At 48.4% G+C, this 27711-nt stretch overlaps 1 protein-coding gene across 1 annotated transcript; it reads right to left on the reverse strand.

The window, feature by feature from the left end:
• Positions 1-22232: 22232 nt before the first annotated feature.
• On the reverse strand, positions 22233-24580 carry LOC149357667 (uncharacterized). Its single transcript, XM_089577957.1, has one exon. The coding sequence runs from the start codon at positions 24578-24580 to the stop codon at positions 22382-22384; it is 2199 nt and encodes a 732-aa protein (XP_089434083.1). The 3' UTR covers positions 22233-22381.
• Between the last annotated feature and the right edge of the window lie 3131 nt (positions 24581-27711).

Genomic DNA, 27711 nt, shown 5'->3' on the forward strand with positions numbered 1-27711 from the left:
TAAACCGGCGCCGGCGTTCAGGCTTCTCTGCAGTGCGCATAAAAAGGAAGAGGCCGCTGTGGTGACGTCACGTACGGCGACGCTAAGTTTCCAGTGAACAACCGGCTGTTGCAAGGAAGGAAGCGACTGTCGTGGAAGGTGAAGCTCACGAGGCATTGTTTAGTGGCATCCGCATATGCATGGCAGCATGTAGACGAAGGCAGCGGACATCTCACATTTCGGCAACAATGAAGTCACCACGTGTTTCCCCGTACTCTTCCAACGCAGTCAGGAGAAGTCTGAACATCGTCGCGGTTTCAAGCGGTGAGTACGTCATCCGTTTAAACGCTAGCGCAAAACTAATTTGCATGCTTTACCTAGAAACTTGATATATTCTTATTCTTGAATAACTTTGAGTAGCGAAAAAACTATTTCGCACTGCCTTTAAATTCTTGGTATATAACATACTTTTTGTGTTCCAAAGTAAATCTCGGGTGAACCAAGTTTTATGTTATCTTTTCGCTTGGGACTTTAATAAAGGCCCTAACGGAACGCTTGATTGCTAAACAATTCGAAACAGACTAAGAAACATCAAAATATTTGCTTCGATCAGCTGGCGAAAGCATATTTTGCCATGACGCAATTGAAATCATGGGTTTCTTGCGGAAAAAAAGAATTGAAAGCACGGGCTCTTTTTGATGCGGTGCGATGACCGCCTACTGAAGAAATAGTTATGACCATATAGTGCGGCGCAGTTTGAAACTTGGAGGAGGCGTGCGCCCCCGACTGTACTGCAGGTTGAAATGTTCAGAAACCAACATGAAACGTGTACAAATGCAGGCAGGGAAGCGCCTTTCCTGTGCCGTTGGCCATGCACCGTGTATAGCAGCGTCCACTGTGGCTTCTTTTACAGCAGTAGTGGCGAAGCGCAGAAATCTGCCGGAGCTTCATGTGCGCAGTTACATGCCAGCCGGGTGCCGGAGGGGAGTAGGAAAGGCCAATGTATCCACAAACAAAAGGGAGTCTGCAAGTGCACGAAAGCAGTGAAGGAAGTGCCTCCTCTGTGCAGCTGCAGCTTCCCGTGTGCCTGACAATGTGACAATGTTAATTAAGCCATGATAATGCTGCACAAGCCGTAAGAACTATCGACTGGGTGTAAATGTTTTTTTCGTACCCAGTTTGCTCGCGAATCAACTTTCCTGAACATATCACGGCGCCTATACTTTTATTGCCTCACCACCACAGATACTTTCTAGCACACAGCGTTCCACAGTGCAGGTTTGAACGCCTGCAGTCGTCGTGTTTGTGGCCACTGGGCGCTGGACCCCTCAGCGACAGCCTTTCCTTTTTCTTATAATACGGAATCTTCGGCGGTGATTGTTCCCGTGGCATACGTGCGTCTCGTATGCACGTGTGCGGGAGGGGAAACGTTATGGGGTTTCAAGTCCCAATGCGACTAAAGCTACGAGAGACGCCGTAGAGAAGGGCTCCGGAAATTTCGACTACCTGTGGTTCTTTACCCCACGCTGCCATCACACAGTACAGGGGTCTCTAGCATTACGCCTTCACAGAAATTCGACCGGCGCGGCCGGGATCGAACCCGCGACTTTCGGGTCAGCAGCCTAAGACCATAACCACTGAGCCACAGCAGTGGACTGTTGGAAAGAAGGGAGAGCTATTACACTTACCCTTGTCCCGTCATACCCTTAAGATACGCCTGAAGGGCAATTACAGGGCAGCGTTTGGTTAGTGGCCACTTTCTTAATTAGTACCTCCTGACCAGAGATTGAAATCTGCCATTAGAACGCGGGCGCTCTCGCCCTCCGTCCTGACCCTCGTGGGGCTGTAGAGAATGGGATTTTGTTCGCCGCTCTGAATAAGGGTCTAAGCTCCGTGGACATCTGTAAGGTTTCTAATCGTCAGTAGTGTCGAGGTGAACTCGGTCGACCGACTAAAAACCGACCAAAGAAAAATATGAAGAAACGGCGCGGTAAGGCCACAGTTAGGGATCTAAGGGGAATTAATAACGCAAAAAAAAGCCACAACTAAATTCATAAAACTGCGCCGGTAGCGTGGCGTTATTCCGCACTCTTGGAGAAAGAACGCCGTCGAATGCCACGACCCTCTTAATGACCGCGACTGAGCGTGCTAAGAGCCCCCGGTTCGTCGCCAGGAGTCTGCTCTCCGAAGCAGCCACCACTTCGCAGCAGCGAGTACGATAAGTGGCGACGAACAACGGCGGCCAGAAGCTCGGGCCGGGGATGCTGCGCGTAGGAGACCTGCTCCATCCCGCAAGCGTGAAGAGTCCGCAGGAGCATTACCGTCGCCCAAGCATTCAAAGAAAGATCTTCGCCTGATCCCTCTAGCCTAAGGCGCCAAGACCCCTGGGTGCGTCAGCGAGAAGCAGGAGCCGGCCGGCAGAGAAGCAAAAATCAAGTTCGAGCGCATCGTAGTACATACACCAGCACTTCGCCAAAGACGACGCAGCGCCCCAGAGGTGCGCGAGGGAGAGGGGGACACCGCTCGGTCGCGACGCTCTACCGGACTACTCGGGTGCGGCTCGGACCTTCGAGGAGGGCTTCATCGGAAATCTCTTCGGCGTAGCGTGTGCAGGTGATGAATATGCTTGGGGGGCCCAAAGTTGTTCAAACCAGAATCAAGCTTTAGGCACTTATTTGCCCGCCCTCCCACCAGCGGATTCAACGTCGTTTTGCAGTCTCCACAGAGTTTTTCATCCGCATTACCACGCGTGAAACAGCAATTAAGTTTTAATATTGGACTCACGTGCAACTTTCTAAAAGCTGCAATGTCGGGTCTTTTTTACCGCAACGCTTAACCCCACAATGAAACAGCAAGAGTAAATGCAAAGACACTACGACACAAAAACCATGTAGCCCAAGTCTGATGAATATAGAAGGAGCCGCACAGCATAAGAAAGGTTCGTGTTCCGCATTTTTCTGACCCGACGATGATAACTGAAGTTGCGGTCGCGTTAAAAGAGAAAAAAAGAACACATTGCTCGAGATGAATACGGAACAAGGGTCAGGCTCCCCGGTGCCGTAGCGCTGCGCATCAAAAGTTTGCCTGATCGGGAAAATGAGCAGGGCGATTGAGGTGACATTCACGCTGAAGGATTCTGTTACAAGATACGAAAAGCGTGTGCTGTCGAAAGAACGACGCATAACCCTGATCTGCAGCACGGCGTCCTCTCTGCCTCCTGTTTCAATGCGCGCTATGACAAAAGCCACGTCCGATGGAAATCACACCTAGTTCCACGTGTCGAGTCCTTTCACGTTTGCACTGTAGGCGTAAAAAAAAGTTTGAATTTTTGAAATTGAAAATTTATTTCTCCACACACATTACAGTGGAAAAAGGGGACACTGGGCAAAAAGCTGCATGATGCAGCTTTAAGTAGCACCCAGTGCCCCATGAATACAACGACAGCAGTGTGTTTCGCGAACATCAAGCTGAAGTTGAGCTGAATATCCCCATCAAAACAAACAAAGAAAAAGGACAACAATAGTGTAACCCTGACCGCGTACACAACAGAGATGAACATAAATAATAGGAAGAATAGACAATATAATACACCAAACCTATTTACATTGTTGCCACAATAGATTCGAAAATGCACATGACAGATAATAACTGTTTCTTTGAGATGTCTTCTATACAAACGTTATTTGCTGCCAATGTGTTGAGGTAATTTCCTAGGTTATAGGATAAGGACTGTTTACGGTATAAAGTACGGCAAAAGGGTAGAAGCCAAGGTAAAAGACATCGGGTATTGTACACTGGTGTGTATTGATGTAGATTAAAGGCTGCAAGGAACAGTTGATTGTTTGTTTTAACTGCATTTTTGTATGCACATAACAATATGAACGATAAGAACGATATGAACGATATGAACGATATGAACGATAAGAACGATATGAACGATAATAATAAGTTGACCATAACAAAAGTGCACTACCTGCGTTGCATGCTGCGGAACCTCGCCTCCGACGCTGGCGCTTTCGAATCGGACAGCCTCGTGTGCTGGGCTTGAGAAGGGCGGCGCGGCTTTCCCCTGTTTTAAGAGGCGCAGGGACGCATCAGGAGCGCCACCTGGAGTAAAGAAGGCCCGTGGGTTCGCAACTATTGTTAAAGATGACGTGTTCAACGATGCCTGCAGAAGCAAGCTATCCTTTTTTCGTTCCCATCTATCGTTAGAAACGCAACGCAAGGCTGCGATAACACTTTGTCATTGAGGACACAAAAAAGCAAGCAATCACGTAGTATCATGAACTGCGTTTCGTGGTGATCGTATCGGGCGAAACCGGCTTAACACAGAAGCGCCAGACCATCTTCACTGCGAGGTCGCAAAGGCCCACCGGTGTGTCGAGAGTAACCGTGTTTACTCGATTCTATCCAGCACCTTTTTTTTCCGCAAAAACTAGTCTAAACATGTCATGCCCGTAAGAATTGAGTATAAAATGAAACTACGTCAAAATACTATATTGCCATCGGGATCACAAAACCAGCAGACGGTAGTCACGGCAGCTTTCTCGTCTGTATGCGCCCGCCTGCAAGACGCCGTACCACGGCACGCAACATTGAAACGAAAGGAAACGGTCTTTTTTACAATTTGCAAACGACACTTCCAAGCACGAAAGGCACAAAAGCGATGAATCATCACAAAGTGCATGCTTTGGGTGGTCTGGTGTATCCAGGAAATTCGCTCGGCCGGCGAACAGGGCCAACTGGGTCCACGAACGCTGTTGGTTTATTGTTCCGGTTCCCGGAAACTGTAATCGCGAGGCAACACCGCAGCAACCTGTCTCGTTTCTCTGCCGTTCGTGCAGTGTGACAAGAAGTTGTGGGACAAGTTGGTTAAGCGACTTGTTGACGGCTCGCTTGCGGACGTGTTTGGTTGATATCATTGCTGTGTTTCCGCACTGTGACACGGGCTTACTCGGTGGCGGAGTCGTCTGTCGTCGGGCCACGCGCATCCTACACCCGCAAGAAGGACGATCGCGTTCTGCAGCCGTATCATTGCCCTGTTAAGCAGTGGAAAGCATGCTTTTTTATTAGACACACCGGGTTTGTTCAGATGACAATCTCTGGACAGATTTGATGAAGGAGCACCATTCAAAGAGGTTAAATTCAGACATCCAGATCAGCAGCCGTATCAGTAAGCGAGCGCTCACCTCATGCGATGCGTGGGTCGTACTGCCGACGATCCGCATGCACGTCCTCTAGGCGAGAGGCGGTCGGAGTTGGTCGGCTTGGTCGAAGCCGTCAATTCCGCAGTGGCCGGCAACCCACAGTGCAGGAAATGCATAACTATATACGCAGCGCTAGGCTCTCCAGGCTCACGCGAATTTCGCAAAGCGACTGGTAAAGGTGACCACGGGTCTGCAGGTGGCAAGGGCGGTGGTCGCACAGCAGAGCACATCTGGGCGCCAGCAGAGCAAGGCTGATCAATATGTCCAGCCCCAATCCGATGCCCAGCAGCTCCGCCGTGGTGGATGAGGTAGGACATGCGCTGTTGTCCGTGCAGGCGACCGTATTCGGCGACCGTAGGCCTCTTCATCTCTGAATAAGCTTTTTGTTGCGCCGGCCGGAAGGAAAGGCGCTCATCGAGGACCACAGCCAGGTATGGCTCCGAGCGGCTCCACGACCGCGTAGTCGTGTCCATTGAAGCGGCGGGGGTCTAGCGCGCGCGAGCGCGAAACGCAGGCCATGGCGATGGACGTGGCAGCACAGAGCGACAGGCCGAGGACACGCACACGCAATTACGGCCAGATTTCCCAGCGGGCACTCGCGCACGCGGAGTGCCTGGTCTGGTGGTCCCACACATCACAGGGCAATGTCATCTGCTTATAAGCGTATGTAGTACACATTGTGTCGAGCGCCTTTGGGATGGTGGCCCGGCACCACCGACATAGCCACAATAAACACAAAGGGCCACAAAAACAAGCACTGAGGAAAGCCCAGGTCCACAGGCTCAGAGAGGGCGCCTCGAACTCGCATGCCCACAGCGCGCTCGTCTAAAAAGCCCCGTATCAGCCTGTACATAGCGTAAAAAACGCCCGCCTACCTCGGCCCCCTCAAGTCTCGCATATGAAACGCGCTGGACACGTCTAAGAGCAGCAGCAGGCATTGGAACTTGCGTCGCCGAAGCGGCGTCCTCGAGCGTGGCTATGTCCGTGATCGAATCCGCAGTGCAGTGCATCTGGCGGAAGCTCGCTTCCTCTCGCAAAACAACTTCCCATCCGCAGCCGGCTCATGGAGACGCTGCCAATACGTGTACTCCATGAGCTTACCGGTCAGCTCCGTGTGTGTGTCCTGCCTTGTTATGGGACAAAGGCAGAAACGACTGCCGGCAACCAATACTCATGAAGAGCCCCGTCTTCCCAAACCAGACCTGCTGTAGGAGAACTTGACGTTGCTCCGCGCCCGAGATGCACGAAGCACTTCTCGGCGACATCCAGCTCGGATGTGCTGCCTCTGATTTTTCCTGCGCCTCCGCGTGCGCGACGACGTCTTCGGCTGCCAATAACTAGCACCGACGTTTGGAAAGCACGGCGGGTACAGTTCGCTAGCTGATGTGCCTCCTGTCGTACTGAAACGCCAGCTACAGGCTGCGAACTCAGACGGTGCCTCCACCTCCCATCGTTCCCAATCCCGGACCCGTCGCCAAGGGGCGGAGAACACCTTGGCCAAAATGCATTCCAGCCGCTCCTCCTCCTTTTATCGGTGCTCCAGCCGGAATCGCTCCACTCCTTCCCACCCCTGGACTCCAAGTCGTCTCCTGAAAGAGAGCACTCCACGAAAAGTCAGGGAAGCTGGGCAGTTGCGTCTTCTCACTCTCAGCAACCTCAGTCTCACGATTCAGAGCTGCAAGCCCTGCGCGACGAGATAACAGCCCTTAAAGCTAACAACCATGGACTCCACAAGAAAACGCTTCTTTAAAGCGTCCACCCACTGCAACCAATCCATCACCTCAAACAAATCCCAGTCTACACCTTCAACCTGTTCCCACCGTCTCGCCTCAGGCGCCCCCATCTACTCTCTCGCAACCCAAAGATACTACCTCCAGTCCTCCCTCTAAGCGGAAAGCTACTTCCCGCTGAGAACACTGCGTTAATTTTGCCCACCTCGATGAATTTGAGGCTCGCCTAGAGGAAAAATTAGAGACTAAAATTGATCCTAAGCTCGAAGCAAAATTTGCTCAGTTCTCCTGACAAATCTAACAGCAAATACTCCAGTTCCAACAACAAATGCAGCAGCAAGTCCAACAACAACTCAACACCCTCATGCAGCAAATCCAAACACGTGTCGTAGGCCTTGAAGCTAGGGGAGACGCAGCGGCCGCCGTGCACACGACGGGGGTAAAACCATACGGTCGCTTGCCGCATGTTCCAACCCCCAAAACCATCTTAGCTTCACCCACACTTCAGCATTGCTCCCCGCCGCCTACCTATGTGTGGCAATGGAACTGCAGGCGGCTTCGCCGCAAGCCACGCGACCTGCAGCAGTATGTCCGAAATTCGGACATTCCCCCTGATATTATCGCCCTCCACCACTTCCGACACCGCTATTTTCATTCAACGCAACCTGCCGGCCGTCCAACACTCCTTAGACAATGTTGGCGTAGACTGCGTCTTGCTCGAACTCCTCCCTCGTAAAAGGGGCGACCAAAGCCTCTTAATTCTTAACCTTTATAGCTCTCCAAAAGACAGAAGACGCGACTTCACCCCCTTCTTTTCCGTTTCACCAAGCTGGCGCACCATTCAGGTCTCATCCTTGTAGGAGATTTCAGTGCCCACCACCACGCCTGGGGTTACCGCACCGCCAATAGAAAGGGTAACAATCTGTGGTTACAAGCACAGGAACTGGGCTTCACCCTTGTTACTGACCCTCACACTCCCACCCGCGTAGGAAATAGCGTTTTCTTGGACGCTACACGGGATCTAACATTCTGTAAAAACGTACGGATCGATCAGTGGCTCAGGACTGGGGATACCCTCGGCAGCGACCAGTATCTCCTCGCGACTATCCTCAGCACGTCCCCGTACCGTCAGAAAGGTCGCCCGACCCCAATCACGGATTCGGAATAGTTTCGTGCCCTGCGTGCTCAGAATGCCCCTGCCCAGATTTATAACCGGGACGAGTGGATGTGCAACCTCCAGGGAGATATCTCTGCTACCACTAAAGAATGACCCACCACGGCCGATCAATCCTATAGCGACAGCCGTCTCCTCCACCTAAGGCAGGCCCGCGAAAGTATGCAAAACCGCTGGAAAACACAGCGCCACAATAGAACGCTTCGCCGTCGAATAGCTCAAAGAAAAACAGATTGAGGACAGCAGTATCGCACTGACTACACAGCAATGGGGTCAAGTTTGTGACAACATGCTTGTCCAGCTCGGGATAATCCGCACGTGGCACCTTCTCCTATACCTTTTAGACCCGGACGGTTGCAAAACATCCCAACGAAACAGTATTTCCCGCATAGACCATCAACATCCCGGCTCACATCAGGATTTTCTCGATGAACTTCGTGTCCGCTATCTCAATTCTACTTCCCCGGACCCTCTCCCTCCCCCTACATGGGTGGTGCCAACCCTGCCCTCGATGCGGAGATCTAGGAGGCTGAGGGCTCTCACTCAGCTCCGCCCTAACTCTGCCCCGGGACCGGACAGCATTTCCAACAAAACTCTCCGTAAATTAGATGACTCGTCCATTGAGGCCCTCACTGACTTTATGAATGATTGCTGGAGAGAGGGTGAAATCCCCGCAGCGTGGAAACATGCACGCTGGACTATCATTCCGAAGCCAGGCAAACGATTAGCTCTCGAACGCCTCCGCTCCATCGCCCTCAATTCCAGTGCTGGGAAACTGATGGAGCACGTCATTCTCAACCGTCTTAATCATTACGTTGAAGATAACTATCTCGTACCTCGCACCATGATTGGCTTCCGCTGAAATCTATACACGCAAGACATGCTCCAGCTCTCTGGAGAGATACTGTGCCCCTCTACCAGTGCGGGCACAAAGGCTATTCTAGGGCTTGATTTAACTAAATCATTTGACAGCGTCTCGCACGGAGCTATTCTCGCCAACCTCTCCATAATAAATCCTGGTCACCGTACCTACGAGATATACGCACTTTCCTCTCTGGCCGTAGAGCTGAACTTAGCTTTGGCTCTCACCTCTCACACCCTATAACCCTCGGTAGCAATGGCACCCCCCAGGGATTCGTGCTCCCTCCCTTCAATTTTAATGTCGCCTTGCTCATGCTACGTTCTAAATTAGCCGCTATCCCCCGGCTATGCCATACCTCATGCACAGACGACATCACCACCTGGGTTTCAACAGGCAAGGATGCTGAGGTTGAAACCGCACTTCAACAAGCGGTAAATGTCATTGAGCGCCATGTTATCATCATCATCATCAGCCTGACTACACCCACTGCAGGGCAAAGGCCTCTCCCATGTCTCTCCAATTAACCCTGTCCTTTGTCAGTTGCCGCCACTGTATCCCTGCAAACTTCTCAATCTCATCCGCCCACCTAACTTTCTGCCGTCCCCTGCTACGTTTGCTTTCTCTTGGAATCCACTCCGTTACCCTTAAGGACCAGCGGTTATCTTGCCTTCGCATACATGCCCTGCCCAAGCCCATTTCTTCCTCTTGATTTCAACTAAGATGTCATTAACCCGCGTTTGTTCCCTCACCCACTCCGCCCTCTTCCGATCTCTTAACGTTACACCTATCATTTTCCTTTCCATAGCTCGCTGCGTTGTTCTTAACTTAAGCTGAACCCTCTTTGTTAGCCTCCACGTTTCTGCCCCATAGGTGAGTACCGGTAGGATACAGCTGTTGTATACTTTTCTCTTCAGGGATATTGGTAAGCTACCATTCATGATCTGAGAGAACCTACCATATGCGCTCCACCCCATTCGTATTCTTCTAGTTATTTCCCTCTCATGATCCGGATCTGCGGTCACTGCCTGCCCTAAGTAGACATATTCTCTTACTACTTCCAGCACCTCGCTACCAATTGCGAACTGCTGTTCCCTTGCTAGGCTGTTGAACATTACTTTGGTTTTCTGCATGTTAATTCTTAGCCCCACCGTTCTGCTCTGCCTGTCTAACTGATTGATCATGCTTTGCAGTTCTTGTCCTGAGTGGCTTAGCAAGGCAATGTCATCAGCGAATCGCAAATTACTCAGGTATTCTCCATTAACTCTTATCCCCAACTGTTCCCATTCCAGTCCCCGGAATACCTCCTGTAAGCAGGCAGTGAAGAGCATTGGCGAGATCGTGTCTCCCTGCCTGACCCCTTTCCGTATTGGAATTTTATTGCTGACTTTATGGAGAACTATAGTAGCTGTGCAGTCGTTATAAATATCTTCCAATATTTTCACATAACACTCTTCTACACCCTGATTCCGCAATGCCTGCATGACAGCTGAGGTTTCCACCGAGTCAAATGCTTTCTCGTAATCAATGAAGGCTATATATAAGGGTTGGTTATATTCTGCGCATTTCTCTATCACCTGATTGATAGTGTGAATGTGGTCTATTGTCGAGTATCCTTTACGAAAGCCTGCCTGATCATTTGGTTGACTAAAGTCCAAGGTTGTCCTGACTCTATTAGCGATTACCTTAGTAAATACCTTGTAGGCAACGGACAATAAGCTGATTGGTCTGTAATTCTTCAAGTCCTTCACATCTCCTTTCTTATGAATTAAGATAATGTTAGCGTTCTTCCAAGCTTCTGGTACTCTCGAGGTCACAAGGCATTGCGTATAGAGGGTGGCTAGTTTTTGTAGCACAATCTCTCCTCCGTCCTTCAACAAATCTGCTGTTACCTGATCCTCACCAGCTGCTTTCCCTCTTTGCATTGCTCCTAAGGCTTTCTTTACTTCCTCCTTCGTTACTGGCAGGATGTCCCATTGCTGTGCTTGACTGCCTCCCTCAGTAACTTGATGATTACATTCGCTACTGTATAGATTTGTGTAGAACTCTTCGGCTAATTCAACTATCTTATCCATATTGCTGATGACATTGCCCTGTTTGTCTTTTAGCGCATACATCTGGTTTTTACCTATGCCCAGTTTTCTCCTCACTGATTTTAGGCTACCGCCGTTCCTTAGAGCATGCTCAATTTTCTCCATGTTAAACTTTCTTATGTCGGCTACCTTGCGCTTATTTATTAACTTCGATAGCTCTGCTAGTTCTATCCTGTCTGTGGAGTTAGACGTCCTCATGCTTTGGCGTTTCTTAATCAGATCTTTGGTCTCCTGAGATAGCTTGCTGGTATCCTGTCGAACCATCCTACCACCTACTTCTGCGGCGCACTCTGTAACGATAGCTGTAAGATTATCATTCATTGTTTCAACACTGCGGTCGTCTTCATCAGTTAAAGCGGAAAATCTGTTTTGCAGCGACATTCTGAATTCCTCTACCTTCCCTCTTAATGCTAACTTGTTAATAGCCTTTCGCTTCACCAGTTTCCTCCGTTCCCTCTTCAAATCTAAGCTAACACGAGACCTTACCATTCTGTGGTCGCTACAACGGACCTTACCGAGGACCTCCACATCCTCTACGATGCCAGGGTGTGCGCACAATATGAAATCTATTTCATTTTTAGTCTCACCATTGGGGCTCTTCCAAGTCCACTTCCTGTTTGCTCGTTTGCGGAAGAAGGTATTCATAATCCGTAAATTATTTCTATCTGCGAACTCTACTAATAACTCTCCCCTACTGTTCCTAGAACCTATGCCATAGTCACCTACCGCCTTGTCTCCAGCCTGCTTTTTACCTATCTTTGCATTAAAGTCGCCCATCAGTACAGTGTACTGTGATTTTACTTTGGTCATTGCCGATTCCACATCCTCATAGAAGCTTTCAACTATCTGGTCATCATGGCTTGATGTAGGCGCGTAGGCCTGCACCACCTTCAGCTTGTACCTCTTATTAAGCCTAATTACGATAGCTGCCACTCTCTCGTTAATACTGTAAAACTCCTCGATGTTGCCAGCTATATCCTGATTAATGAGGAATTCCACACCTAGTTCTCGCCTATCTACTAATCCACGATAGCACAGTACATGCCCGCCCTTTAATACTGTATACGCCTCATCTGTCCTCCTAACCTCACTAAGCCCTATGACATCCCATTTAATGCCGGCTAATTCCTCCAATAGCACTGCTAAGCTAGCCTCACTTGATAAGGTTCTTGCGTTAAACGTTGCCAGGTTCAGTTTCCAATGGCGGCCTGTCCGGAGCCAGAGATTCTTAGCACCCTCCGCTGCGTCACAGATCTGACCGCCGCCTTGGTCAGTTGCTCCGCAGCCGCTGGGGACTGAGGGCCGAGGGTTAATTGGTTTGTTCATAGAAGGTTGTGGCCAAGTACTACACCAGGGTGGCCAAATCCTGTTCTGGTGAGGAAGTGCGTTGTCGGTTCTGGTCACCGAAATCAGGCCGCACTCCAAGCCTGGTTATGCAATTCCATCGACACGCGGAGTTTCTTTCTTTTTTTTTAATCCGGTGGAGAATTGCGTGGCACCGGGATTCGAACCCCGGTCCTCTTGCACGCGAGGCGGATGCTCTACCTCTACGCCATCGCCGCATCGAGCGCCATGTAGCCGTAGCCTACCTCTAGTGCTCCCCTTAGAAGTCCGAGCTGCTCCTCATCCAAGGTCAACCCGGCCTGCACGGCCATCCTCCCATCTACATTACTGCTAGTGGTCAACCCATACGCGAAGTATCCACCATTAGGGTATTGGGGCTTCTCATCCAGATCAATCAGAAAAACACCTACACTCTGGCTAAACTCACAGTCCCTGTCTCGTAGACCATTCGTCTAATTCGTCGCATTGCTCAGAAGCATAGAGGCATGCGAGAGGCTGACCTCCGACATTTTGTTCAGGCGTTTGTTATCAGTCGCCTTACATATACCCTTCCTTACCTCTACCTAAGCTGCCAGAAAAGGGACCGCGTTGACTTCCTTGTTAGACAGGCATACAAGGCAGCTGTTCATCTCCTCCACCGGATCTCCATGTATAAACTACTGTCAGGGGTCTACAACACTTTGACGAAGTTTTCGGAAGCTCATTTCACTTCTCAGTACGAGCGTCTATCCCACACCTCCACAGGACGTCACGTACTCGACAAGCTTGGAATAAGCTTCGAAACGACCGTCGCCGACAAGGCCCAGATTCCGCACCATATCCACAGTAACCTTATTGTTACCCCTCTCCCTAAAAACATGCACCCAGAGTATCATCTCGCTCGCCGCAAGGGCAGGGGTAAGTCTCTGCACAAAACGTAACAGATCGGACAGCAGCCTACGTCGACTCCACCGAATACCCCGATCGCGATGCTTTTTCCCTCCCAGTTGTAAACTACTGTGGACGGCCACTGGTTGCGTGCTCCATTTCCGCCAGATCGCCTTAAGAGTCCGAGGAGGCGGGCATAGCCTTGGCGATGGCCTCCACCTCTGGAGAAACCATCTTCAGTGACTCCAAATCTGCGATTCGTAATTTCGCCAAAGGTCGGGTCTCCCCTGCCACCCTATCTGTCCTCTACTCCACCAACATTCAACTCCGCCTGATCCAATTGATCTGGGTCCCTGCGCACCCATCCCATCCAGGGAACGAGGCGGCCCACAATTATGCCCGAGGATTCGTCGACCGGGATGTGTGTCGCCCATCCAGCGGACGGCGAGAGACCGAATGATTACATTTCATGACATAACCATGTACTACCGCTTAGGTCGACTTCTATAACATCTCGAACATAGTTCTCTGACCAAAGCGTTATAGGTTGTGTGGAGGCCATTCCAAACCAACACCTTCCCCAACCCCGCGATATATGCCCGCATATACCTTGGGGTCTACTCCCCTTCCATGTCAACTATGTGGCTAGCATGCCACTCTCTTCTACATACTTTGGGCTTGCCCTCAGGACCCCCCCTCCAAGATGTTTGCAAGATGTTTGCAGCTCTTGAATCCAGTGGGAGGACGCATTGCTTAGCTCCGACTCGAACACAAGGATCCGGTTTTTGACAAGAGCCCTAGAAGTGACCGAGCGCCACGGGCTCATGGCCGCTTGATGGAGCTATAACCCCACAACATATGCTACTTTTGTCACCGGAAATAAAGTTTATCCTCTTCGTCCTCGGCACTACATCTCGCTCCGACTGGTCTCTGCGCATGATCGGTGCTGAGCGAGTGCACCGGCGGCTGGGATATTGGAGTCATTTGATTTTACGGTGGCGTGTATTCAGTAGATGGTGGGCGCTTATGAATCACTTGGATGGGTTTGCAACCGCAGCAGCACTGGCGAAGGTCTACGGAGAGTCCTCACTGTTAATGGGCGTTTCAGTGCGCGCTCATGTCCTTTTTGACTTCGCTGTAAAAAAAATATGTCAAAATGATAGGAGATATCATGGCTGCTCTATTCACAAGAATCTAACCCTCAAAATGACAGCCGGCCGTCATTTTCAAATGAAGGTGTTTTTGATAATTTTGCCATCTTGCGTGTCAACTAGGTAGACAAGTGAGCCGTCAATATGACGGCCTCATGTCTTTTGATATTACAGTATGGCTTTATTTAAATGATTCACTGTCATGATGAGAGCATGGCATCTTTTCATAATACAGTGTGGCATCATTCAAGCATTTTTGTCAATCTGAAATGCATTTAGGTCATCCGTAAGATGGCCTGAGATGTTTTCATATAGTGTGGCATCAATTCGGGACAAAAGACACCAAATTTAGATTGCGCGTCTTCTATCAAACGATGTGTTACAAATTACAATATATAGATCAATGCATGCCGATCCATGTTGTGGGGACGCGTTCGTCCCCTGCGTTCACTTTCCCGCATTGCACCCCCTACTGTGGTTAGCTCCCCCGCAACGCACCCTTCTCAGTTGTGTTACTCTAACAAGGGAGGGCGCTCGCTGCCACGGATGGCGTTTTGCTGCGCGCGCGTGGGGAGAGACTGGCTCTCTTTTGCTCGGGACCGGGAAGCGTGTGGACGTTCACGCTGTGGGGCTACTGGCACGGTTTGGACTCTGCACTCAGGGCCAACGCCACTCCGCTAGCTCGACCACGCCTGTGGCCGCGAAGAACAACACCACCGAGGAATAAGCCCGCAGGCAAAACCTTTATTGGGATCTCCCAATGGCTTCCCTCGGTCGCGCGCAGGCAGCAACGGCAGGCAACAGGCACAGGACACAGGCACAGGAGACAGGAACAGAACAGTTCGGGTCACCTGGGCCGCCGCTGGTGTCGCGTCCGCTCTCTCTGACGTCTCGGTGTCAACTCTCTATCAGACTGTGCCCGTGCGCGCGGCCCGTGCGGCCGCCGAAACCGAGAGGGGCGGGTAAGGAGGGCTGCCCACGTGATGACGCGTAGTCGTGGGCGCCTCCCCTCCGCTCCCTCGGCTGCTGCGCCCAGTGGGGGCCGCCATAGGAATAGCCGCGGTAGGCCACGAGAGAGAGAAGGGTGCACCGGCGGGCGAGGGGCAACATGGATCCCCGCAACGCCCAAAGCTCCGCTCTTCGCCGCGGGCGACTTCGTGCGGAAACATGTTCCCCTCAGCTCGTCCCCTCTGGCCTCGGAGCCCTACCGTGGGCGAACGTTCGCTCGTAACCGTGCTGGTGAGTCGGACATCCTCGATTCCTCAGTTTATTTTGTTGCTAGCTCGCGTTATTGTTGTTATAGCAATAAATGCCTTGTTTGTGTGAGCCAGTGTGTCGTTCCTTTGTTCCCGCAGAGCAAGGCCCGCCGTGGTCGGCGTGCGCTCGGTAGCGTTCGCGACCACGGGGTGGAGTCCGCGCGGTTTTGACCTGGGTCAGCCGCAGTTAAACGGGGAGAACGTATTTATCTCCACAATTTTTACCCCTCATCTGGCAGCCCAACGTGGGGCCTGCTCTTGGAACATTGGATGAGTGTCTGTTCCGTTCGAGGAACGGTCTTTGTCCGGACTTGACAAGTGATGGGAATTTTTTGATCGCTATGACCTGCGGCATGCTTTCTTGAGTGCGAGGTGTATTGCGCTGCAGCATGTTTGAACTTTTCGACATGCTCAGCCCTTTTTGTTCAAGTTTTTCTTCCTGGAGTACCTTCAGCCCGAGAACCACTTGGTCCGCAACGAGGGAGCGCGAGGCCTAGCGCCCGCGAAGTTGCCGAGCCTGAAGCGAGTGTGTACGGAAGCCACGTGGGTGGTCCGAATTTTCTGCATATATTTTCTCACTCTCTTTTTTTTTTACTCTGGGAGTCGCGGCTCCGGGAGCCGGGTGGCCTGAGCCACGGGTGCCGCTACGAGCTCGCTGGTATTGCCGCTCGGCACCGGGCGCTCCGACACCGTCCGATACGGTGGGCTGCGACCGCTCAGAAGCTGCTTTGTGCAGTGAGCGGGGAGGACCACCCCACAAAGCTGATGTCTCCTCGCGGCTGCGCGCACGAAACCCGTTTCGGGTCTTTATGTTGTTGGGGGTCGTCGACCGTCACAATGTCAGTGAGGCCTAAGGCTTTTCAGAGCTGCCTGCACCATGTCAAAAGTGACACGACCACCGGACCGTGGTGTTGAGAGGGGGCGCACTTTAATGCCCACCCGTTCAGAAGGGGTAGGCACTTAGATGATAGCCTGTTCGTGCTTACCCAATGCATAGAAATAGCTAAGGCGGAAAACAGACCTCTGTTTTTAGCCTTTCTGGACATAACTGGTGCATACGATAACGTGAACAGGGAACTCCTGTGGAGCATATTGAACGATTTAGGTATCGGTCATGAGGTAATTGATTTTCTACAGGAAATCTATCGAGATAATGAAGTTGAAATTACATGGGAAAGAAAAAAAGTACCCCAACTGTGGGGGTGCACAAAGGATTAAGGCAAGGTTGTCCTCTATCACCGCTGCTGTTCATGCTGTACGTGATAAATATGGAAAGAAGGCTAGAAGAAAGTAATCTAGGTTATAGTCTGTCGTACAGATTAGGCGGAAATGTAGTTGAGCAGCGACTCCCGGGTTTAACGTATGCGGACGATATTGTACTGTTAGCATATAGCCAGGAAGATTTACAAACTTTGGTTAATTGCTGTGGAGACGAAGGAGACGCTCTTGGATTTTAGCGCAACTAAATCAGGTGTGATGATTTTTAAATATACAACTGATCTGGTGCTTACAATACAAGGCCACAAAATACCCAAAGTGGCCGAATACAAATACCTCAGGATATGGCTAAACGAAGGGCAGATATACACGGAAAAGCATGAACAGGCTCTTAGGGCAGAAGGACGAAGAGATGCCGGGATAATGAAACATAGGGCATTATGGGGGTACAAGAAATATGAAGTACTAATAGGTATTTGGAAAGAAATAATGGTGCCGGGACTTACTTTTGGCAATGCGGTTCTGTGCTTAAGGGCAGAAGTTCAGTCGAGATTACACGTAAATCAGTGAGCTGTTGGAAGATTAGCACTAGGTGCCCACGGCAAAACCACAAACGAGGCAGTACAAGGGGATATGGGCTGGGAATCGTTCGAAGCACGGGAAGCTAAGAGTAAGATGTTATATGACAAACGCCTGAGGAAATTGGACGATAACAGGTGGGCAGCTAAGGTATTTAAATATTTATACAGGAAGCGCGTTGACTCACAGTGATGGAAAAGAACTAGAAAACTAACCAGTAAGTATGCCGGTCATGAGGACGCAGAAAGAAAGAGCATTAAACGACAGGTTAAAAACGCGGAAGTTAAAAGTTGGATGAATTCAATGGAAAAGAAACAAAGTATAGAGCTATATCGATACTGGAAAAGGCAGATCACGAAAGAATTTTTCTATGATAACTCAAGAGGCAGTGCCCTGCTCTTTGAAGCTAGGTCAGGGTGTCTTAGAACGCGCAGCTACAAAAAGAAATTTAACGAAGAAGATGACACATGTGCAGTGTGTGGTAGATCTGTGGAAACAATTGGTTTGGTTTCGTTTTGGGGGGTTTAACGTCCCAAAGCGACTAAGGCTATGAGAGACGCCGTAGTGAAGGGCTCCGGAAATTTCGACCACCTGGGGTTCATTAACGTGCACTGACATCGCACAGTACACGGGCCTCTAGAATTTCTCCTCCAAAGCAATTCTAGCCGCTGCGGCCGGGATCGAACCCGCGTCTTTTGGGTCAGCAGCCGAGCACCATAGCCACTGAGCCACCGCGGCGGCTCTCTGTGGAAACAATTGAACACCTCATAATCAAATGTGATGGTATCCATCCGGATGTCGATGCAGGCACAGTCACTCTTCCTGAGGCCCTAGGGTTTAAAGATAACAATGGTCAAGTAAATAGATCTGCAGTGGAAGTTAGCAAAAAGCGATTGGAGGATTGGTGGCTGAAAAGCAGAGATGTGGTATAAGGTTAGAATTGTAGGAAACTGGAGGTAAAGATTATGGCGAATCTTAATGAGAATTGCCAACACAGTAAACAAAAAAAATAGTAAAGAAAGAAAAGCTGAGCATGGTGGCCATTGCCACCACCCTGTTTCAAAGGGGGCGCTCCCATTCAAACCCACCCACCCACCCACCCACCCACCCACCCACCCACCCGTCCGTCCGTCCGTCCGTCCGTCCGTCCCTCCGTCCGTCCGTCCCTCCGTCCGTCCGTCCGTTCGTCCATCCATCCATCCATCCAAACCCACCCACTCACCCACCCACCCACCCACCCACCCGTCCGTCCGTCCGTCCCCTTACGAAAATGGACTTTGCATGTCTAGTGTCAAATTCATGCATTCCTTATGACACATTAGAAAGTCACCATTGAGGCAGTTATTCATGTGCTTGTGCAAGAGAAACACAGAAGAAAGTCAAATGATATAGTACATCAAATCTTCTCATGTTAGTAGACATGAGACACTCCAATGATGATTTTCATCAATTATTCGTTAGCAGTAAAATGAATATACAGAAAGGCTAATATCACTTCACATAATGTTTACCCTGCCCTTGCTTGATTATCCATTGTTACGTCCTTGTTGTGCTCTTGCGCATTTCAGATGTACTTGGATATAGATATTTTGAAACAAAGAAAAACTGCACAGTGTTTGTTATTACTTTGCATATTTTGTTGGCGAGGTAAAGCAAAATAACTCCTTAATTTTTTTTTAATTTCCTCTCAGTACCTTCTTTTTAACCATTATAATAACCAGCCCCTTAACTCGCATATTCATTTCTGGGTGTATCCCATACGACACATGCAATTATCGAAGCGCGGAAAAACATTCAAATGTTCGTATTTTATTGAGGGACATTTCACTGCACTGAAAATATTTCTATCCTCCCAGATCATTATTTATGCAGCATCTACCAAGATCTCCTTTTGTCACATTGTGAAGTAACGCTGGCTTCAGTCTCAGTTATACTATTTTTTACTTAATTCTTACACAATAGCTTGTCATTTGAAGAAGTAAATACACTGTAAGCATTTTAATTTAAAACAATGGCACTTGCAAAATGAACAAAAAATTTGCATTGACTGGAGTCATACCAGGGCCACTCATGAAGGCATCAATCTTAAAAACAATTTTTTGCGTTCATTTCTCATGCTTGGCTTGAATTTACTGTATAGGTGATTTTGCCCAATAATCTATTTTTTTTTGTAGTGCCCATATATCTGTACATTCAGCTTTCTATACATGGATTGTGTACTATTTAGTGCATGAGTACAGATGTACATGCTGCGCCTGAAGAGGATGCATACACACGCACTGTGCACAGTTAGCATTGGCAGACCCACCAAAGTGAAGAGTCCCTTCCAGACAATGTGACATTTAAACCCACGCAAACACTAATCTATTCCTTTTTATTCATTTCATATTTGATGTGGCAGTTATTAGCAATGTTGTAATCATGCGAATTTTGCACATGACGGAAGAACATACTTTTGGTTGCTGAAGCATGCCATCCTTTGCGATCAGCACACCCTATCCGTGCCCACACATTTGAAGCAAATTTTCAGCTGCTATCTAGCAAGACCATTATATCTTATGGTGTTTAAAGTTATAAAAGATATTGAACTGTTGGAACTATTATTCTGGATGAAATGCATGCATGCATAAGGTAGTGTGACTTGAAGTTATGTAGCGGATAATTTTTATGATGAATATATAGCTAGCTGAAATGAACACAACGTTGCATACTCTTGCACAGAAAGAATTTATTAAAATGTGATCAAACACACAGAGCACGAATAAGCAGCACTAAAAAAAGGTATACATGTTGTTCGCCAGTAAGCAGATGGGAAAGCAGGTAAAGTGACAAAGAAATATTTATCTTTTTATTATACATATAACTTTATTGTTCTGGCCTTAAAAAACAATTGACTTTTTGTCTACTGAGAGCATTACAGAATAATTGAATAGTTAGAATTGTGCAGCCAAATGAATGCCTTTTATGCAGCAGTAATTTTGAAGCAACTGAGGAGTGAACACAAAGACAACAGAAATTATATTAAAATTCTTTAAAACTACATAAGCTTTACATTATGCGCATGATTATACTTTCTTAATAAAATCGGCCTTACTGTCTTAGGCCAAGAGGTAGCTCGAATCTGCACCACAGAAGTAATACAGTCAAAACGCATCAATAAAAATAACAAAATACAATTTCAACCAACAGGAAATTCACATGGAATAAGAAAGAGAAACAAAAAAAGAGAAAATAAAAGCGATATTCATCACTATATACTGGAGCCATAGACCTGAGTGGGCAGAGAATTCTTAAGGTGCCCGGTATCTATCAGACATACTTAAAGCAGTCTCTGTTGCAGTAGGGACTCACTGAACATGCTGAAATAAAGAGTAAAAATTGACAGACTATTATTTACATATTTGAATGCAGCCTTTTTGATAAAGCCAAATGTCTGAGCATAAGGACGTGCCTAAGATCTGGTCATACATTTGAAAAATGCATTACCTAATTGCTGCCAAGGCAAAACATACTGCACCATCATACCTCATCAAAATTGCACAGTCTAACTAAATGAATGATTATGTACACATAAAAACAGCACGAAAAAGACAAATAACATTAATAATGAAAGACAAGGGACAACATATAACCACAAAGGCAGAACAAAAGCAGCATTATTTTTCGAACCACTGTAAAAATAAATTCTTTGTGCCATTACTGTTTTAATTACAAGTAATCTCATTGCCAAAACAGTAGTGCGAATAAAAGACGCTCTTGTGTGCATGCTGCTGGTGTCAAACATGTATGTACAATAATAAATCACAAAAATACCCTTCAAAAGATCAGGGCAGCACACCCTGTACCAATCCTCAACACTGGAGCCCACTTTGTATGTTGTGGAGCTCTGCATTTAGTCTTACTCATGGCGTGCTGTTTTCTTCATTTGCCTGCAAGTGCACTCAAACACAGAGCTGCATTGAAAGGCTGTCATGAGACACTATAAAACCAGACTGGCAATAGCAAGAACATGTCACCACATGCCTGAGCAGCCGCCGCGGGGGCTCAATGGTTATGGCGCTTGGCTACTGACCCAAAAGACGTGGGTTCGATCCCAGCCGCGACAGTCGAATTTCAATGCAGGCGAAATTCTTCGAAATTGCCAGAGACCTTCACTACAGTGTCCCTCATAGCCTGAGTCACTTTGGGACATTAAACCCCATAAACGATAAACCAAACAAGCCTGAGTAAAAGCATAAATATGAATTTGTAATTAACTCATTGATTATGGTCACACAGTGGATTTTAACCAGAGGGAAGTATGGCAGGGGGTTACAGAGGGTCAGGTGGGCAGATGAGGTTAGGGCTCTTGCAGGTATAGAGGGGCAATAGCTCGTCCAAACAGGTCATAATGTATTGTTGGCATCACTTGAGCTGCATCTACAGCAGCTCAGGTCATGCCAACTATATATTATGGTAGAGAGAGGGTGTGGTAGATGGTCCTTGGCGATCACAGAATGAACAAGGGAGGGGAAAACCTCAGGTTGCTCGAGCCAACGTTTCGACAAGGGGACTTGTCTTCGTTTGGGCAAAGCGTTCATCATTGGCAGGGATTAAATAGGGCCTTCGCTCCGAGGAGGAAGGCCCCGGGGGTGGGGAAGGAAAGTGGTGTGAGAGGGGATGCGTGTCAGGAAGGGGAGGGAGGTGAACCTTGATTCGTTAAGCTGCAATAGTGGAAAAACTTATATCCCAGGGGTGTGTAATGAACAAAGGCTTTGAAGGAGCTGCGACGGGGGTTGGCGCTGGGTGGACCTGAAAAACTCAGATAAGAGGATTAGTCAGCATGGTACAGGGAAATGAGAACAAGGCTAGCTACTATATATTATGGTAGCTAGCCTCCTTGGCAATAACCAGTTTTTTTACCACTGCTGCAAGACCATGCCATTTAGGTAGATTCAAGACACAGCTTATTATTCAATGTGCACAAATAAGTAATGTCTTCACAAACTATGGCAATACATTTTTTCAATGATGAAAGTGGTGATGTTCGGTATTCACCAGTGCTTTCAGCCTGCACGAATTGAACACCGCTGTTATTGCAGAATGCACTCAGCAGCTTCCTGGCAACCCTGAATACTTCAATTTGCAGCGCAATCCTTCTTTGGCATTCACATTTCAAATGTCCCTCAGGGCAAATGGCAATGATATCAATGACACGACCAAAGACACCATCAATGTACACAAAGGAGTTAATTCGTCGCGACTTGTCCAAGTCAGCTGTGCACAGCACCAGTGAACCGGTTCCCATCTTCCTATAGTGGGCACCGTCACTTTTGTGTGCTGCTTTGCCATAAAAAACAACTCCACCAGTAGCTACAAAACTCCTTTTTAGGTGATATCCTTTCGTCAGCATTCTGAACAACTGGTCAGCACCAGCATTTTCCTTTGTTACTCGATGCCACAGAATTGGAAGAGCTTGCATTAAAGAAAATTTTTCAGTAATTTGTCTCTCAGGGTACCTTGTGCCCCTTACCATTCTTGCAAGCCTTCCGTTCATTGACTCAAATGGGAACATTGAATAGCCCCATAATGGACCCCACTCCTGAACCGTGTCGACAATATGAAGAAGCAAATGGCAATTGTATGTCATATGGCTGATTCCATACAGCTCCTCATACTCCTGTAGAAAACGCAACATATTACGCTTTAATTCTCTCATGCTTTCAAGTGTGACACATTCACCAAGCATGTAATGCATCATATCAACAAGCATCAGCCAGTGCCGAAAATTTCTGGATGGGATGTAACTAGACAGCACCACCGGAGAATAAAAAAGCAGCCAGTTGCGCCAATCAGCTGATTTCCAATACTTTACGTCTTTCAGTGATCTTGGCAGCCTTGACAACTCCCAAACGGGAGACAAGCTCAACAGAAGTCTATCTACTTCCTCTTGGCAGCTGCGGAGACGAAAGCCTTTGTGTGTACCTGATTTCAGCCAAATGAGTGTTGTGGCTTTTACCACACCAGAGCATACAGCATGCATGTAGTCAACTACAAAGCCAGAACAAAAGCTAAAATATGTAAGAAGTGTGAGGACACTTGTAGTTTTGACACCACAGCTTACTTTTTTTCGCTTCGTTCTGGCTTTGCAGGCATGCTGAGCAAATGACTCATGTGTGCGCAGCTTGGGCACAGATAATGGGGCAGAATAAACTCGACAATGGCCATTGCCTCGAGCAACCACCTCCCCTGGTTCTTCACACCAACTGCACCCATGTTTTCCATTGAATTGGGTCATCCCCATTAGTTCACACCTGGCGACACTGTCAGTAGTGCACGGGCCAGGAAAGACTTTGGATATTTTGTCATATCCTTTTGAATTCTGCCATCTTACTCCGGTTGCGGAGAGTTCATTAATTTTTTTTACAAAAGGCAGGAGGAATGTGTTCATGACAGGCTTGCGTGGACCAAACCACAAACCTGCCAGCAGAAGTTTTTTAATCCTGTCTTTATATGGGATCTCATTAATTTGGGCAAACAGGGGCCAAATCCCAAAGCTACTGCTCTCAAAAAGGGGCACGCCATCTGTATTGAATGTCAGGCTTACGTCATCCGGTCCAAGAGGAAGTTTTCTGTAGCCAATGCTCTCAGTAATATCACTAACGTCTAAAGAAATTTCATTTTTTGCACTTTTCAGCTGACTCGTTTTCAGCACGTCGCGTATCTGTGACTCCAAGTCCATCGTAAAAAAATACGAAGATGACTTTAAGAGTTCACCAACGTCGTGCTGCATGCCGCATTTTGTACACACCAACTGTGCCACTTGTGATTCTCCGATGTAGCTCAAACAGTTGTTGCAATAGAAATGCTTGTTCCTATTCTCACCACTTCCACTGAAATGTTTGAAAAATTTATACTTAGTTGTTGGCAAAAGTGTTCCTTCTGGGAGATGTGCCTCGAGCAAGCTTAGCAGGCTCTCAGTTGCTGCTTTTGATGAGTCATGGTGGAGGCTGTGCCCCATGATGAGTAGAAGGCTTTCAGCCACAGTTATTCTCGACCCTGGATACAGCGGCTGGTCCTGTGACAGAGACAAGAAACCAATATTGAAAACCCAGTTGTTGTGCTTAAAAAACATGCCAGCCATGGCTGTGCTTAATGATTTTGACTCATATATGACGGAACGTTTTATTTAAGTTGTGGGGATTAATATCCCAAAGCGCTATGAGGGACGCCGTAGTGGAGGACTTCGGGCTAATTTATACCTCCTGAGGTTCTTTTAAGCGCTAACTGCATGTGGCGATAATTCACGGTGACGATCGAGCTATATGCGATGGCTTCCCGCGATGAGAGGAAGGCCGTTGAACCAATGCATCGCTCAGGTTTTGGGTTTGCAGAAAATTTCGCCTATCTCGCCTACGTGCTCGCGATGCAAGACAATAGCAAAAGGCTTGCGGTTTGGCGACTTATGCTAGCGAAGTCCGTACTCTAGCGCAGTTGCAGCGAAGGAGCTGTCGACGCTCGCTCTGTCACCGTCCATGCATCGAGACAGTGCTTAAAGACTGGTCGCTTCGTGCGGGTATTCATGGGGCAGGCGAAAGCTCTTGCCATCGAACTGTGTAGAGCGATTTCAAGGTTAACGCCGTGCGTGCATCAACCAAGAGCAGGAAGTTAGAGCGCAAAAAAACAAAGACAAAGTGGAGACGTGGACGGGAACAGCGCGATGACGCGGCACCATCTTCCGTGGCGAGGGAGGCATCAAGGTAACTTCCCTCACTTTTTTACCGTTCTTAGAGCGGCTGCCACTCCCTTCTGAGCCAGCTCGCCCTTTTTATATTGCTTTTAGTACGACCTCATGCGTCTGGGTGTGGACGTTTCTACGACGAGCATACGGTTACACATCATCGGCTTTCGCACAAACGGCGTTATCGCTAAATAAGAGGCAACGAAGCGCACGCATGACCTCAAGATAAAAAGAGGGTGGCGAGTTGATCTCTGCAGCTCGCCGCGTCACGAGGAATATCGCTTCATACAGCGCACGGGCGCAGCCGATATTGAGGTGCGGCCGCCGCAGACCGAGTACTTTGGCTGAGGACCCGATCGAGTGCCTTAAACCAGCCAACCACCGTCACAGGTCAGATATGAATAAAAAGCGGTATCTTTTTTCTTACTCAAAAGTATCGGCGTTAAGTAGAAAAAGCAAATGACAGCGTGTCTAACTGAACTTACTGTCTGGAAGCGTAAGTACCTTCAACCTAACTTAAAGGACAGCGACGATTTGCTTAGAAATATATGCGCAAGCAGGAGAGCGGCAGCGCACGCGTGACAAAAAAAAACATGCTGCCGCTGCCACTCAATCGCTCGGATACTGCGCTGGAGTACCCGGGTTCGAACCCGATCGCGGCGGCTGCGTTTCGATGGAGGTGAAACACAAAAGGCGCCCCAATTGTGCTGTGCGATGTCAGTGCGTGTTAACCAGGTGGCATAAATTAATTATTCTGGTGACCTCCACTACGGCACCTCTTTCTTCCTTCACTCCCTCCTTTATCCCTTCCCTTACTACGACGCTGTCCGCGGGTGTCCACCAAGATATTTGAGACAGTTAACTGCGCCATTTTCCTTTACCCAACAACAACAAAAAAAAAAACAATTTCCATTTTCACTCAAATTGCTCCGTTTCCAGATATTTCCAATGCCATTATATTTGCAAATTAATACTGCGTATTATGCATCCATTATGGTGGCTGTGTGGGCGATGTAGCATTATAACCCGCACTTAGCCGCCGGACGTTTCGACCGAGTCCGAGGAGGCGACACAAAAAGTGCTCGTCCTGTGCCGCCTTCGCGTTAGCAGTTACAACCATGAATGCATAGTTCTTCCGTCCAGCTTCAACCATTAAACCGCCATTACTACCATTAAAACGCGGGACCGTGAAGATGGTTTGAACGCTCTCAGTGTAAACCGCAGTCCTTGCCAAAAGTAGCTGCACAGTTTGCTTCTGAGTCGTATACATTAAAGCTATTATGCCAGCCCTCAAACTCTAAATCTCTGTATGGTAAGGACAACCCCTGTCCTCACTTTCAAAAAACTTTTTGATCTTTTGGGAAGCCGTAAGGGCTCTACTATACGAATATGAAACAAATATGCAACCTGGTTACTTTTGGCAAAGAACGTACGCTTAACAAATTAAATGGTGTAATCTTACCAGCTGGCTGTCTTCATCCGAGCATTCGCCTCTTTCGCGCCCATCTTCAGTGGCCGTTTCATCTGCTTCACTTTCGCTGGAGCTGTCCGAGTCATCCGTGCTCAAGTGCGACTCATGGCGCTCAGAGTCCGCGGTTTGTGCATCTGACTCGACTGTACCACACGAGGCGTCGTCAGCCTGCTCCATTTCGGGACGTGAAGTCGCCTCTTCTGCTGGAGCGTTCCATTGGGAACCTGACGGGACTGACGTCTCCTCTTCGTCGGAACTTGTGTCGGAAGAGTTCGGTCGTCCAGGCTGGCAGTCGGAAGTAGACGCAGTTGCTGCTGCTGCCTTCAGACGATGCTTTGTGCGAACCGGCACTTCTTTTTTTAAATCCCAGAGGTACTGGCTATATTTTCTTTTTGGTCCCATGACTGCGCTGCTCTACTGCTTATAACGGGAGGTATGAGCCAAGCAGCAACCAACTACTGCTTATGAGCCACGAACGGATATTCGTCAGTCTGATGATGCTTAAGTGGGGGACAGATTGGAAAAACCCCACAACTATATATGCTCGCAGAAAAAATTCCTGGGCACTACATGAGGCACAAAATATTTTGCCCTCTCATGTCGTCAGGCGACTCGCGGGTGCGGGCGCGTGGAAACGACCAGCCTCCTTTCCTTCCCGCACAGCACGTCACTCAAGATCGGCACGAGTAGGACCAACAACCTCTAAAGAATTTCTAGAGGGTGTTGGTAGAACGCGTGGTCACGTGCCATCCGAAGAGGTATGCTGGTATGCTTTCTGTGGCATTTTTTTACCGGGCTCTCCGAGAATTCTTGGATCTCGGATGCGAATTTTAGCTCCAAAAGGTGCAAATTTGAATGCCAGCACATAGCTCACGGGGGCTTTGTTTAAACTGGGTGTCAGGCCACAAATAAAAGAGTAATCTATTTTTTCCTCCATGCGATAGAGCATGTTTTATTTACCTTATACTCTGTCGAAGGTATAAACGACGTTGCAGTTTACTTTTAGAGTGCTACTTATCTCCAAAAGTGATTGAAATTGCTAATCGCGCCAAACGGAATAACC

Source organism: Amblyomma mixtum, chromosome 3 (assembly GCF_055824585.1).
Source record: "Amblyomma mixtum isolate Tamu chromosome 3, ASM5582458v1, whole genome shotgun sequence".
Classification (NCBI taxonomy): Eukaryota; Metazoa; Arthropoda; class Arachnida; order Ixodida; family Ixodidae; genus Amblyomma; species Amblyomma mixtum.

Bases quoted from the DNA above. Each gene is read 5' to 3' on its own strand.
- LOC149357667 (XM_089577957.1), bottom strand. From the start codon at position 24,580: ATGGCTGGCATGTTTTTTAAGCACAACAACTGGGTTTTCAATATTGGT.